The 12,832-nt window shown below is 44.2% G+C and overlaps 1 protein-coding gene across 1 annotated transcript in view; it reads left to right on the forward strand.

Moving 5' to 3' along the window:
• Positions 1–11,646: 11,646 nt before the first annotated feature.
• Tapt1 (transmembrane anterior posterior transformation 1) overlaps positions 11,647–12,832 on the forward strand; it is a 59,537-nt gene continuing 58,351 nt past the window's right edge. The window contains exon 1 of the mRNA XM_063230129.1: positions 11,647–12,754. Within this exon, the coding sequence (XP_063086199.1) occupies positions 11,662–12,754 (1,093 nt within the window). The 5' untranslated portion in view covers positions 11,647–11,661. The remainder of the gene's footprint in view (positions 12,755–12,832) is intronic.

Raw genomic sequence — 12,832 nt, forward strand, 5'->3', positions numbered from 1 at the left:
TATGTGCACATCCTGGTAGGTTATTGCCAAACTGTCTTAATGATAAGACACAACTGTCTAAAGTTCATTACTTACCTGGGCACAAATCCAGCATTCTGCCTGATTAGTTATAGATCCTACTTTTCTTCAGCATCCATTAAGGGCTATTTTCAGTCCATGTCAGTAAAGTCTCATAAAATTAAAATTTCTTAAAGCTATGAAAGCAGCATGGCAGAAGTTAAATGGAGAAGTTGGACAACAGTAAATCCACAGGGAGAAGTTAAACCAAGACATAACTATGACATACGACCCTCCAAATAAACTGCTAAAGCAGACTAAGCTTCTCATGTCTACTCCACCCTCTGAAATATCTTTTTAGGTGAGGACATGTGGCAAATGAGAGAAAAGAACAATGCAGAGAAGGCCAGAGAAAGAGAAGTAATATGACTCAGGAAGGGAGTGGCCAAGGGCAAGTGGGGAGAAGAGAGGAGGAGCAGGCCAGAGCTGGCACCGCTTCCTCAAACCCTCTCTGCCAGTCTGCAAGTCTCCCCGTCAGTCTTGCCAAGAGTCGTCATTAGCCAATAACTTATTAAATCATAAATATTTTTAACATGGTTATTCTGATTATTTAGGGGAGACCCTCCGCTGTATGGCCACTTCTACTATAGTGGCATGATACTGTCCAAAGACACCCAGCTGTGTTCCCCTATCCCTCTGGTGGGTCCCCCTTCTGAGCCTACAGGTACCTGTAAGTTCATTGCCTGCCCCAGGGAACAGGAGCACAGATTAGAAAATAAAAGCCTGTCTGTCTCACATTCACTGATCCCTCCACTTCCTGTTTGAGGCAAGGAATAAGGAGTAAAGACCCTGGGCTGAACACCATTCCAGCAGAAAGGGGAAGACTCAAGCCAGGGTGGCCAAGTGGCTGTGAGCCCCAAGGCATAGAGCTCCACATGTCTGCATCAGCCTCTGCTCCCAGCAAGGGGTCTCGGAGGGAAACAGGGTAACAGACTCACCTGGCGTAAGTGGGAACTGTGGGTACCATGAATGAAGAACAGATGGCTTCCACCCATTCATCCTCTGGCAGGGAACAAAATTCAAAAACCTGGAGGACCCAAAGTGGCTAGAGACTTGGTGCAGTGAAACCAACACAAGGCATCTCTGGCTTTTCCCCGGCCCTCCCTTGTACCCAAGGGGTGACTGTGCTGGAACGGAGGGACCGCAGTGCATCAGGAGAAGGAAGACACCACGGGCCAAGCAAAGACAGGGTCAGCTCTTCAGAAGTCAAGCAAATATGCTCGACCTGAGAACAGCCAACAAAATTGCCCTGTACTTTGTCCTGAAGGCAGAATAACAAGAACAAAAACAGGGTCAGAACAGGGTAGAAGCGGAACACTAGCTAAAAATATTTAGTCCAAGAGAAATGTCCTTTCTTCCGTGTCCCGGTGAGTGCGCAACAAGGCTGCTACACAAGGACACAAGTTTTCTTCAAGGTAACTCACAGCTGAAAATGATCTAGCCTCATAAAACACAGTTAACCTTTGGAGCGGTGTCACCTGGCAGGGGAAACAAGTGCATGAGGATAAGGAAGAGTGCATTTGCTATGCTCAAATGACCCATCAGATTGTTAATAAGTTATATCAGGAAAAAAAAGGCCTGGGAACTCTCCCTGTTCCTGCTCACAAGACTAACTGCCCACAGTGACAATGACTAACCGGTTGGACTGAGAGCTCTCTGAGGGCTGGGACTGTGATCCTTCATACTGTAACCTCCACTGCTTACTACCATGCTGAAAATGCCCCCCAAATATGCAGTGAAGACACGGGCAGATGATCTAGTGAGCCCTCACTGCGGGGATACACCAAGGGTGTGTGTGTTGGTGACCGCCCTATTATTTGTGAGGTTTTGCTGTGACTTGCACAGTCTTGGGACAAATGAGAAGAGCAGTAAGTGGGCAGGTCCTGTAGGGTGTTTTGTTTTGCTTTGTTGTGTTTTGTTTTCTCTGACATGTAAGGGGCAGGCCTCAGCAATGGGCAAAGCTCCTGCCTTACAGCTAGATAGCAAGGATAGCAAAGCAGATCTGATGTTGAGGGCATTTTAGGATCGTAGAATTTTCTCAAAACCAGTAATATTCAATACATTATGGGCAGCGATAGTACAGTAGGATTGGACACAAGACACAAAAACTCCCTTGCCTAAGTGCGAAGCGAATAGTGGCAGTTCAGGAAAAAGCTCTGGGTCTACAGAAAGGAATCAGAGAATTAATAAAGGAACCAAAATAGAGGTGTGATTCGATGAGTCAGATCGACAGTGGCTTCATGTTGGTGGGCACATGTTGCTAAGTAATCACTACACATGAAGAGGTAGGCAGCAAGACAAATACCAGGGACACCCACTGGAAGGGACTGGCTGCTTAATGAGCTCCTCAAGGATTCCACCCCCGTCTCCCTTTATCTCATTAGCACTCAGCCATGCCCAGGTTTCTGCCATATTAAAAGGACACAAATAAGCCAGGCGTGGGGCAGACACCTGAAGTAACAGCACTCTGCAAAGCTGATGCTGAAGGATCACAAGTTTGATCCCAGCCTAGGCGATTCCTGCCTCAAAATGATAAAAGTTCTGGGGATGCAGTTCAGGGAAAGATCCTAAATTCAATCCCCAGTTGAGGGGAAAAAATAAAAAAAACACAACCAGGCAACAAATAAGCAAACTTTCCTTCCTGCAGCTCAGTATTGTCGGTATAGAGCAAGCTGTTTCTGCCTCTTTGCTTCCTGCTGGCTACTCTTGGGTATACACAGCTGTATACTCCTCCTCCCTCTGAGAACAATGAAGTCATTGCTGTTGTTGCTAAACCCAAAGGCCACACTGCAATGTGTGTCTTCTTAGCAGCATCTGACATTGGTGACCACTTCCTCTTTTCTTTCATGTGAAAACCCATTTGAGGTACCCTGTCATCCTCTGCTTCTCTCATGGGCTCCTCCTCTTTCAACTGTTTCTTACCAGCATCGTCTTCTGAGGTAAACACCACTCTCACTGTACATCTTCTTAGATGTCACCCATTCTTTTGGGTTTCACACGCATGCAATGACATGGCTCCCAAGTCTGAGCTCAGATTTCTCTGAAGATCCTCACACCTTGATATATATGTATTTTTTGTGACATCTTTCCTTGGCTATGCCATATAGTGAACATGCAATCTGATTCAACCTTTCTGAGGCAATTTTGACTTTAAAGATCAAAATGAAATGGCCAAGAGCCAAAACTATAGGTAGCAAAATTTGTTACAAATGAAAAGTTAGCTTCAGAATCATCTACCATTGGTAATTTGCTTTTTCATTTTTTTTCCCTTTTCTTTTGGTACCAGGGATTGAACTCACAACCTCCTGCTTGCCAGGCAGGTGCTTACACCACTGAGCTAAATCCCCAGCTCACCATTGGTAATTTTCAGTGCTGGAAAATTGACTTAGGAAAATAGATTTGGGATTTTTTTTAAGTAAATTTTATTTGATTGGGGCTGGGGATTTAGCTCAGTGGCATAAGCGCCTGTCTTGCAAGCAGGCAGTCTTGAGTTCAATCCCTGGTACCGAAAAAAACGAAAAAGACAAAAAAAAAATATTTGATAAAAGCAAAAACTATAATAAAAAAACAATTAGTATTGCTCACAACTTGATTAAAAAAATCAAAAAATTGATAAAAGTTTAGATGTGCAAAGTTAATTTCATGTTATAAAAATATCAGCATTAAAATGAAATTTACCTTAGGAAAAGCTTTGCAAAAATTTGACAAAGATGAAAAAAGAGAAGTTGACAAGCTGGAAATGGCAGTGCGATCCATAACCCCAACTACTCAGGAGGCTGAGATAGGAGAATGGCAATTTCAAACCCAGCCTGGACAACTTAGCGACCGAGAGACCTTGTCTCAAAAAATTAAAAATTAAAAACAGGGTATGTAGCTAAATATGAAGTACTTGGATTCAGTTCCCAAGACTACACACACAAATAAATTGATAAATCAAGACTCCATTATAGAATGTACCCAACAAAGACACCTTCCAGATAGAAATAATGGTAAAAGAAACAATGAAGTGGAGACAATTGGAAAGAGCTTAAAGAAAACAAGTCAAACTACATTGGCTTAATGGAATTCACCTGGAGCAAATCTTGTCACCAAGTCGGTGTCACTCTGATGGAAAGGTTTATATTTAAAACAAACAGCAGGATCAGAACACAGAGGAGCTCACTACCACGAATTCAAAATGTTCTGCTCTCCCTAAGGTACCTCAACTCCCACAATTTTCCCCTCAAACTTAGTCCTTGCTGCTACAACAGAAAAACCACAGGCCGGGTAAACTATAAATAATGGAAGTCCATTGAGACAGACAGACAGAAAAAGGAACAATAATTCCTAGGACAACTGCCTTTCTTGGTAAAGGCATGAGGCCATTTGTAAGGGTGCTACAATGGCACTAGTGTGTTACTGCTGTTAGTTTTGTTTTTGGTACCAGAGATCGAACTCATGACCTCACACTTGTCAGGCAAGTGCTTTTGCCACTGAGCTAAATCCCCAGCACTAGTACGTTGTGTTGCACAAAAACTGTTACAATTAATCCACCTCCTAATAGTGTTCCAATGGCAGTTCCATTTCCTCCTGAATTTTGGAGGGAACACTCAAGCTACAGCACCCAAGTATATCCTAAATGGTTTCCCTTGCATCTCCATCCCAAATACCACCAGCAAGTCAGAATTCTATAATTTCCCTTAAAATTTCCTTCTTCCCTACTGCCTTTCTTTCTCCTCCACATCTGATCACTTTGCCTTTTCTGGGCTCAAACAGCTCCTGGTATGTCCCATCCACCACAACCCCACAGCAGCCCTTTGCTCAGGCCACCCCCACTTCCGGGCCTCTGCCTTTAAATGTCTGTACTTGATCCGGGACTGTGTCACACTGCTCCATGCCCTGACAAGGAAAGAGATTTTCTTGAGCATAAACTTGATCCTATGCCCTTCGCAGGTTCCCTCTGCACTGGGCCTGAACCGTAAGGCCCCTCGTGATGTTTACTTAGAACTTAAAAGCCTAACCCACCATCGCAGTGACATTATTCCCCACTATGTCTTGGACTTGCCGTCCTCTCTGACTCAAAGACATCACACATGCTTCTCCTTCTACCTTCATTCCTCCTGCCTTCACCCTAACCCCTACAATCTTTGTGCTAGTAAACTCAGACTCACCCTCAAGAGCTATATTACGATTGCATATCCTATGAAAGTATAGTCCTCAGGACAAGGTCATAACTTACTCATCTTCATATTGTTAGTGCCAAACTCAGTGACACTTGTACCAATGAGTAACAGGACTCTCTGTACATTTGTTGAGATGGATGGAGCTTAATCTTCTTAACAATCCTGCATAGCAGGTATTATTATTATCCTCATTTAAAGGAACACAAGGAAGTTAAGTAATGCACACCAGTCCCCAGAGCAAATAGAGTTAGGATTCAACCTGTAGCAGTACAGCTATGAAGTGCATGTTATTTCTGTTCCACTGCATTGCGTGTTTTAACCATATGCAACCATAACACAGAGATGGGGACACAGTCCCCACAAACCTGCCCTTAAGAGTCAACAAGGGAGAAAGATGCATTTACAAAATCATTCTTAGTGCAGTTGTTGGGCACACAGACATTAGATGAGCACAAAGTGAATAAATGACCACAAGAGACCAGGAAATAAAGGTAAAAAAGAAATTGGACGGGAAAGGGGTCACCTGTGGTTTAAAGGCTCAGTGAACAAGAGAGTTAGAAAGAGAATCCCAGCCAGACGCAGAAAATAAATGTGGTTTTCTTACACATCCATTGCTGCATTGGAATAAGGTTAAGAAATTAATATTCTGAGTATGGTACAGATGACAACACTGCTAATGTCAATATTTTGACATTTCAAAACACTGGGATGATTAAATGTACAGGAGTATAGATGCCAGCAAGGATGATGATTTCTAGAAGTGTCACCCATTATCCTGAGAGCGTCTGTTTCAGATGCTGCCAGCATCCCCAGGCAGACCATCAGGAACGAATTTCTTCATGCCTCGAGCCTCATCAATGTATTCTGCTGTGTTCCAAGCACTAATTAAAATTGCATGCTGATTGCCAAAGTAAAAGAAAAAATGCTTACATTAAAATAAGTGTCTAAATTAAATGGCTCAAAACAGAGACACTGATTCCAAGTTGACATACAGTTCTTACCCCTACCCTGTAATTGTCCTGGGAGCAGGCTGAGACTCAGACATAAAATTTAATAATGCATTGTTCCTGGCATTTATAGTTATTCAAAATAAGTTAGAACTTTAAAGTTTTACAAAAAGCAGCTTTCCTAAGCAAGTCATCATTCCATTTTATCCTCAAAGATGGAAATGAGTTGATCTGGAATTCTGAAGTTAGATGTGAAGAATATATCTACTTATCTGAAGACTTAGGGGAACAAAAGGTTGCCAACTACTCCGACCTTCTTCATAAATGAAGAACAATAATTTATCATTTTAACTCATATATGTATTCAGAATTTTTTGCACTTCTACTAGCAATATCTGACTAAAAACAATTAAAACATTAGTCTATATTTATTGAGCATTTACTATGTATCTTATTTGCAAGGTTCAGGTCCAATACATAGTTCAGAAATTTTACCAACATCTATTTTCTTTTGAACATTGTCTCAGTTTAATAACTTGTAAAATAAACCTTTTTAAACTTTTCTTGTTTGACTATAAAATAATTATGCATTAAGAATTCAATTTGTGACAGGTACTCACAGATACTTTTTAATAATCATTCTTGTCCATTCTATCTAGCCAATGCCCTGCTGAACAATGTGCTTCCTAGGACCTAGTCCTGAGAAATGAATTTGTAAGTTCTACTCAAACACCATGCAACTTCCTACCCCCTCACTGTGTGTATGCTCCAACGTTTGCCTGAGGGCTTCAGGTGCCACCCCTAGCCCCACCTGCCATTGGGCAGACATGTCCTTCCAGAGCCACTCAAATGCCACTTCCTTCTGCGCTGCCATGGCTCCTCCTAAAGCAAAATTAATCAGTCTCTTCTTGGAACTATCAAACCATTTCACTCATTCCTCTATCCTGGTACTTTTCACTGTACTACTTATGGATAACAAGAACATCTCATTTTTCTTTGTTACTCTAGGGCTCTGTACAGCTCCCAACATAAAAAAAGACAGTCAACCAATGTTGGCTGGAAAAGAAATACTAACATGTGGTGGTCCAATGTAGGGAATTTAAGATAAAACTTACAACTGAGAATAGGACAGTCAAATCTATCGGGAAAAAAAATAAACTGCAAGTTAATGCCAAGCCAACACTTGATGCCAACCTAAAATAACTCAAGGGGATAACTAAAAATCACATAATTACAGAGCTAAAAGGGAACTTCAAGACATCTAAGGCCACCTTTAGCTGCACAGATCAGGAATGGTTTCGTGACTACCCAGCCAGTCTCCTAACCTACACATTTCCGGCTTCCCCATTAGACTCCGCTATCTCTCTGGAGAACTTTTCAACCAACTACAATCACTGGAGACAACATGCTGTAGTGTAATCTGAAACAAATATTTTGCTCACTTTGACACAGAAGCACAGCAGACTGTTTTGAGAAAGCCAGCCGTTAATTAAAAACAAATGCTTGCATGGGTGACTCCACCTGGGCTTTTATGTACATCCCTAAAGGATTAAACCAAGGCTGCCCATCTTCAAATTTAGCATTTTTTAAAAACTATATACTAAGAAGAAAAAGTCTTGCAGAGTGGTTATTAAAAAATACTCTTGAAACAAAGAAAATCACTTGTTTTCAAGGGAAAACCTAATTATGCTATCCATAAAATGGGCATTGTCCATTAAACACTAGTAAAGATACCCTAATCACACAAATACGGCTTTCTCCTTGGGACATGATTAAAATGTTAGAGGGAAATAAACAGCAGATTTGGAGAGAATGTTAAGTTGCCCTAAGTCAATGGAATCAACTTATCTTTGTACCTTTATTTGTGATAGGTTGATTTTACTATCTTAAGATAAACTAGAAACTGTATCTTTAATCAAGCTAGACATTGTAATTCTCCTGCCCCAGCCTCCCACAGTGCTGGAATTACGGGTGTGCACCACCATGCCTGGTTTAAGGAAGGATATTTAACCAGTCACATTAGGTTATAAATACAAGCATTGTAATAAATACTAAAACTGACTATCTAAAACTGGTTTGCAGCAGTAGAAATAAACTTGTTCTTACACAATTAGTGTTATCACATTGCTAAATATGGTGAATGAAAAACAAGAGTAAAAGTTAAGAGATGATAATGATTGGTGTTTATAAATATGTAAATACAAGCATTGTAATGTCACAGCTCAAAAGAACTTAAAGGCAAACAGTAAAAAGAAAAATTATTCAGTTATCAAAATACATGGAATTCAAACTAGAAACACTAGGAAAGAGTATAAAGCGTTACTCTAAATATTACATACAATCTTCTGACTATCAGCAACTATATTATGAATTTTCAAAAGGAGTAACTCACCACTGGGGAATAATAAAATAGGATAATAAAAGACAAAATCCAGAAGGGCTAGCAACATGAACTGGTGGGGCAGGAGTGGTAGAGAATAAGCTCTCCTCTGCCTCCTGAATTTAAAAAGCATTGCTAGCTGGAATTACAACGGGAGATTTTTGACCACTAGCAACAAATTTACTGAAAGATCTAGTGCAATGGCTTCTTGTTAATTAAATAAATGATTAAAACTGTTCTAAGCAAGACATGTCTATTTTGTTTCTGTGATGAAAAAAGAACAACATCAGAGCTAGGGATTTAGCTCAATGGCATAAGTGCCTGCCTAGCAAGCAAAAAAAACAAGATTATGAGTTCAACTCCTGGTATCAAAAAAAGAAAAAAAAAGTTCTTTTCCTTCAAAGAGAGAAACCTGGAATTAGGAACTTGCTAAGTCATCATCAAAATACTTTTCATCAAGATTTTGGAATTTTCTGGAAGCTTAAAATCCAATACAAAATAAACATGCATCTGATTGTGAAAAAATGTCCAGTTAGCCAATGCAGCATGGATTTATGTCCATACACTGCTACTATATAAATAGAACTTGTAGGCACTAAGAAAACCTTTAATGAAACATTCTTTTGAACTAAGCATAATTTTCAATAAATCCTATTTATAATGGTTATAGTTCATAGTCTCATGCCACAGAAATGCTTTTAGAAGTAAGACTTTGCTCATGACAATTGTGATTAAATTCTAACAGGTACATTAGAACCTATTATTCAGTCATCTGTGGAACAAACTGAACTGATGTCCTTCAGAAATCCATGGAAGGGACCCCAAAAAGTATAAAACATAATGAGTATATCAAGAAGAGAGAGAGAGAGAGACGATTGCTGAAGATAGAAAATATTATTACTAAAGCCCAGAGACATAAACTCACAGAAATTTAGTGTAAAGGGTTGTGCTGGGCCCAGCCGAGTATTTTATTTCTTTAGCACCTCTGTGGCAAAGTGTTTCACAGTTTTTTTTTTAAATCTCAGCATTTATTTTTCCCCTTGTAGATAAAATAGTAAATTAAACTCAGGACTACAGTTTATGAATTAGATATGTGGCTTGTATGGTTCAGAAAACAGAAGTCATAGGCTGCCAAAATACATTTTTCAGTGAGAAACAGTTATCAATAAAACTGTCCTCTAGTCAGTGTCTGTGTCTATCTGACCAAAATATTACAGTAATCATCGCGAATACTGTTTCAGATGCTGCTGTCACCTCAGGCAGTGTGCTTAGACTGAGGCGTGCACTGGTACCAACAAGGAAACATCCACAATGTGGAAACCCCAAGACCAAGGACAAATACTGGAGCTTTAGAGACCCGAAGGTGAGTGAGAATCCATCAGGCCAAGATAAAAAGCGAAAGCATGGAACACAAAGGAGGAGCATACAGACTTACACACCTTTCATGTGTTATCAGCACAGTTTCTGCATTTTAACTATCAGAAAATATATGAATGTTTGTTTTACAAATCTTAGGGCCAGGAATATGGCTCTGTGACAGAGTGCCAGCCTGGCAAGCACAAGGCCCTGGGTTTGATTCCCTCCTCCCCTCCCCTCCCCTGATCAAAATATCTTAGTATGTTGACTTTAGTATGAGTTTGAGATTGTGCAGTTTCACATCAGATAAAAGAGTGCAATTCTACTAAAAAGATCTAATGGAAGAGCAACTACAGATTCCTCAGCTTTCCCACATTTCTACACTGTTCCTCACTGGCCAGAACACTTTCGGTTTTTAGGCTGGACATGGTTGGTTCTCTCCTTTCTTTGCAGATTATCTGAAAGAAAAGACAGGCTTTGGAACACAGTGTCTTTTCCCCAGGTCTCACGTACCCAAATGAGAGAAATCCATTTCTACATATGGCTGTTTTAGCGAGAGAAATGGGATTCCTTCCCCTCCAGCCAGTGACCTAAAGGAAGGAGTGACAAGACAGTAAACAGAAAATTACATCAACAAGCAATAAAAGAATACTTCCTTCTTAACAGTCAGTAGGTAATAGATTTTACAGAAAAGATAGAGAACAACAGAAATTGAGCAGGAAACAATCTTTAGAGACAATAGTGTCATCAGTATCTTTTGATTTTCCAAATGATTTATATAACTTGACCTGTGTGTTTGTTTTTAATTGATTCAGTAAGGATGAGTTTTAACCCAAAACAACTTGAAAGAATTTTATGGAAGATTACCCAGCTCCCCAACTGCCCAACTGAGGGGTACAAGAAGGATAAAATAAGAGATAAATTCAGTAACCCATGTTGGGGGGCTGGGAGGTCAGTGCCTCAGGATGGGCAAACACCCAGCTATTCCAAACCAACCACTATTTATTTGGTGTGTGCAATGCAGTGGCTGTATGCAATGATAGGAGGGGCCAGTGTAGGGTTCCAAGTCAGTGGAAGATTCAGAGGTCAATGACACTGCAGGCAAAGGGCAATCCTGGAATGACTCAAGAGGGTGGAGATGATTTTATGCTAAACAGGATCTTATTCTGGAGTATTCTTTTTCATTTTAGCAGTCTTAGTGGGTGGGAAAGGATGGCCCATCCTAAGAGTTAAGGGAAGTTTCAAAAAGGTAATAATACCACAATTCCAACCCTCCAGTCACCCCTCAGGCCATTGTGAATTTGTGATCCTCAATAGAATATGGTCACAGAAATAAAGTTGATGCATTCAATCCTGTGAGATGTCCCATTTAACGGAACATAGAGAAGTTTGAAAGACGGCATTGATTGGCTCCTCCTGTCCACCTGCCAGGTTTTATAAATTCACCCTGATCCCTCACCTAGGCCTCCTGCTCCACTGTCGACCACCAGGCCCTTCCCTCGGGCTGCCCCCTAAAGCAGCTCACTCAGTTTTAAACTTGGGGCCACTGACAGCAAAATCCTCAGGAGATCCCTGACGATCAACGCCCGATTTTTACTTGTAAGGAAGTTTCCAGACAGCTTAAGTGTTCCGGGAACAACTGTCTTGCTTTCGCTAATCAAAAGGTTACAAAAGCATAGGTGAGATCCAAAATTAGCACAGGGGAAAGAGGTGCCACTGTCTTCCTCGCTGGAAGGCGCAACGATCACGTGAGAAGCTGATGACAAAAGTCCCCCAGCCCCTCGAAGGACCCCAGAGCGAGCGGCCTCACGCTGCGATCCGGCGGCGGCGGGGCACTGGCCCTCTCCGCGCCAGGCAGGTGACAGCGCCAGGACACGGCGGCCGCCAGGGCCGGCCCGATAGCATTCCCGGCACTCCGAGAGCCCGGCACGCCGGGCGGAGTGCCCTCCGCTCCGCACCCCCACCTGTTGTGAGCACCCCCCTCAAAGCCCCGAGTTTCTCCTGTCCCAAGTGCTTTGGAAACGGTCAACGGCCGGGAAATGTGACAGTGACAACTACCATAAATATGCAGGAGAGATGCGGCCAAAGTAGCAGACACGCGGGGCCGGCGCTGGCAGGGGACGGGCAGCTGGAGCCGGGCCCGAGTCGCCGCAGCGGCGCTGCGAAGGCCGGGCGGGCGACGCCGACACCCGCGGGGCACCGAGGCTGCGGCGACGGCGGCAGCGGCAGCGGCGGCGGCGACGGGGACCTCGGACGGGCGGCTGCGCCCCCAGCGGACAGCGGGCAGCGGGCTCTGCTGCCCCCGGGCTCCGCCGCCGACCCTCCCGGCCCAGAGCCCCGCAGGAGGCGCCCGCTGTCCCCAGCCGCGCGACCCGGCCGCATGGAGCCCGGTGCGGCTCCCCGCTCCGCCGACCCCTCCGCCAGCGCCCGCCACGGCGACGGCAGAAAAAAGATGGCGGCGGCCGTAGCAGCGGCGGCGGCGGCGGCGGCTGCCTCGCACGCGTCGCTGACGCCAATGGCGCGCGCCGGCCGGCGGGCTGCGGACGGCGGCGGCGGCGGCTGCCCGGGCGAGGGGCGGGGCGAGGCGGGGAGGGGGCCGGCCGCGGGCGGAGGCCGAGCCGCAGGCTGGCGGGAGGCGGCGGCGGCGACAGCGGCGGGGACGGTTGGCGGCGCGCGGAACATGGCGGGCGTCGGCGACGCGGCCGGCCCGGGAGAAGGCGGCGCGGGCGTCCAGGCGGAGCAGCCAGACCGCGGTGGCGGAGGACACGGGCCCCCGCCGGCACCTCAGCACACGGAGACGCTGGGCTTCTACGAGAGCGACCGGCGGCGGGAGAGGCGCCGCGGCCGCGCAGGTGAGGCGGGCGGACGCGCGGGCGGCGCTAGGCCTCGGCCGGGGCGACCCCGGGACCCGCGAGCCCCGCGCGCCCCGG

This window comes from Cavia porcellus, unplaced genomic scaffold, assembly GCF_034190915.1.
Source record: "Cavia porcellus strain 051 isolate PalLab524CR breed Dunkin Hartley unplaced genomic scaffold, mCavPor4.1 scaffold_18, whole genome shotgun sequence".
NCBI lineage: Eukaryota > Metazoa > Chordata > Mammalia > Rodentia > Caviidae > Cavia > Cavia porcellus.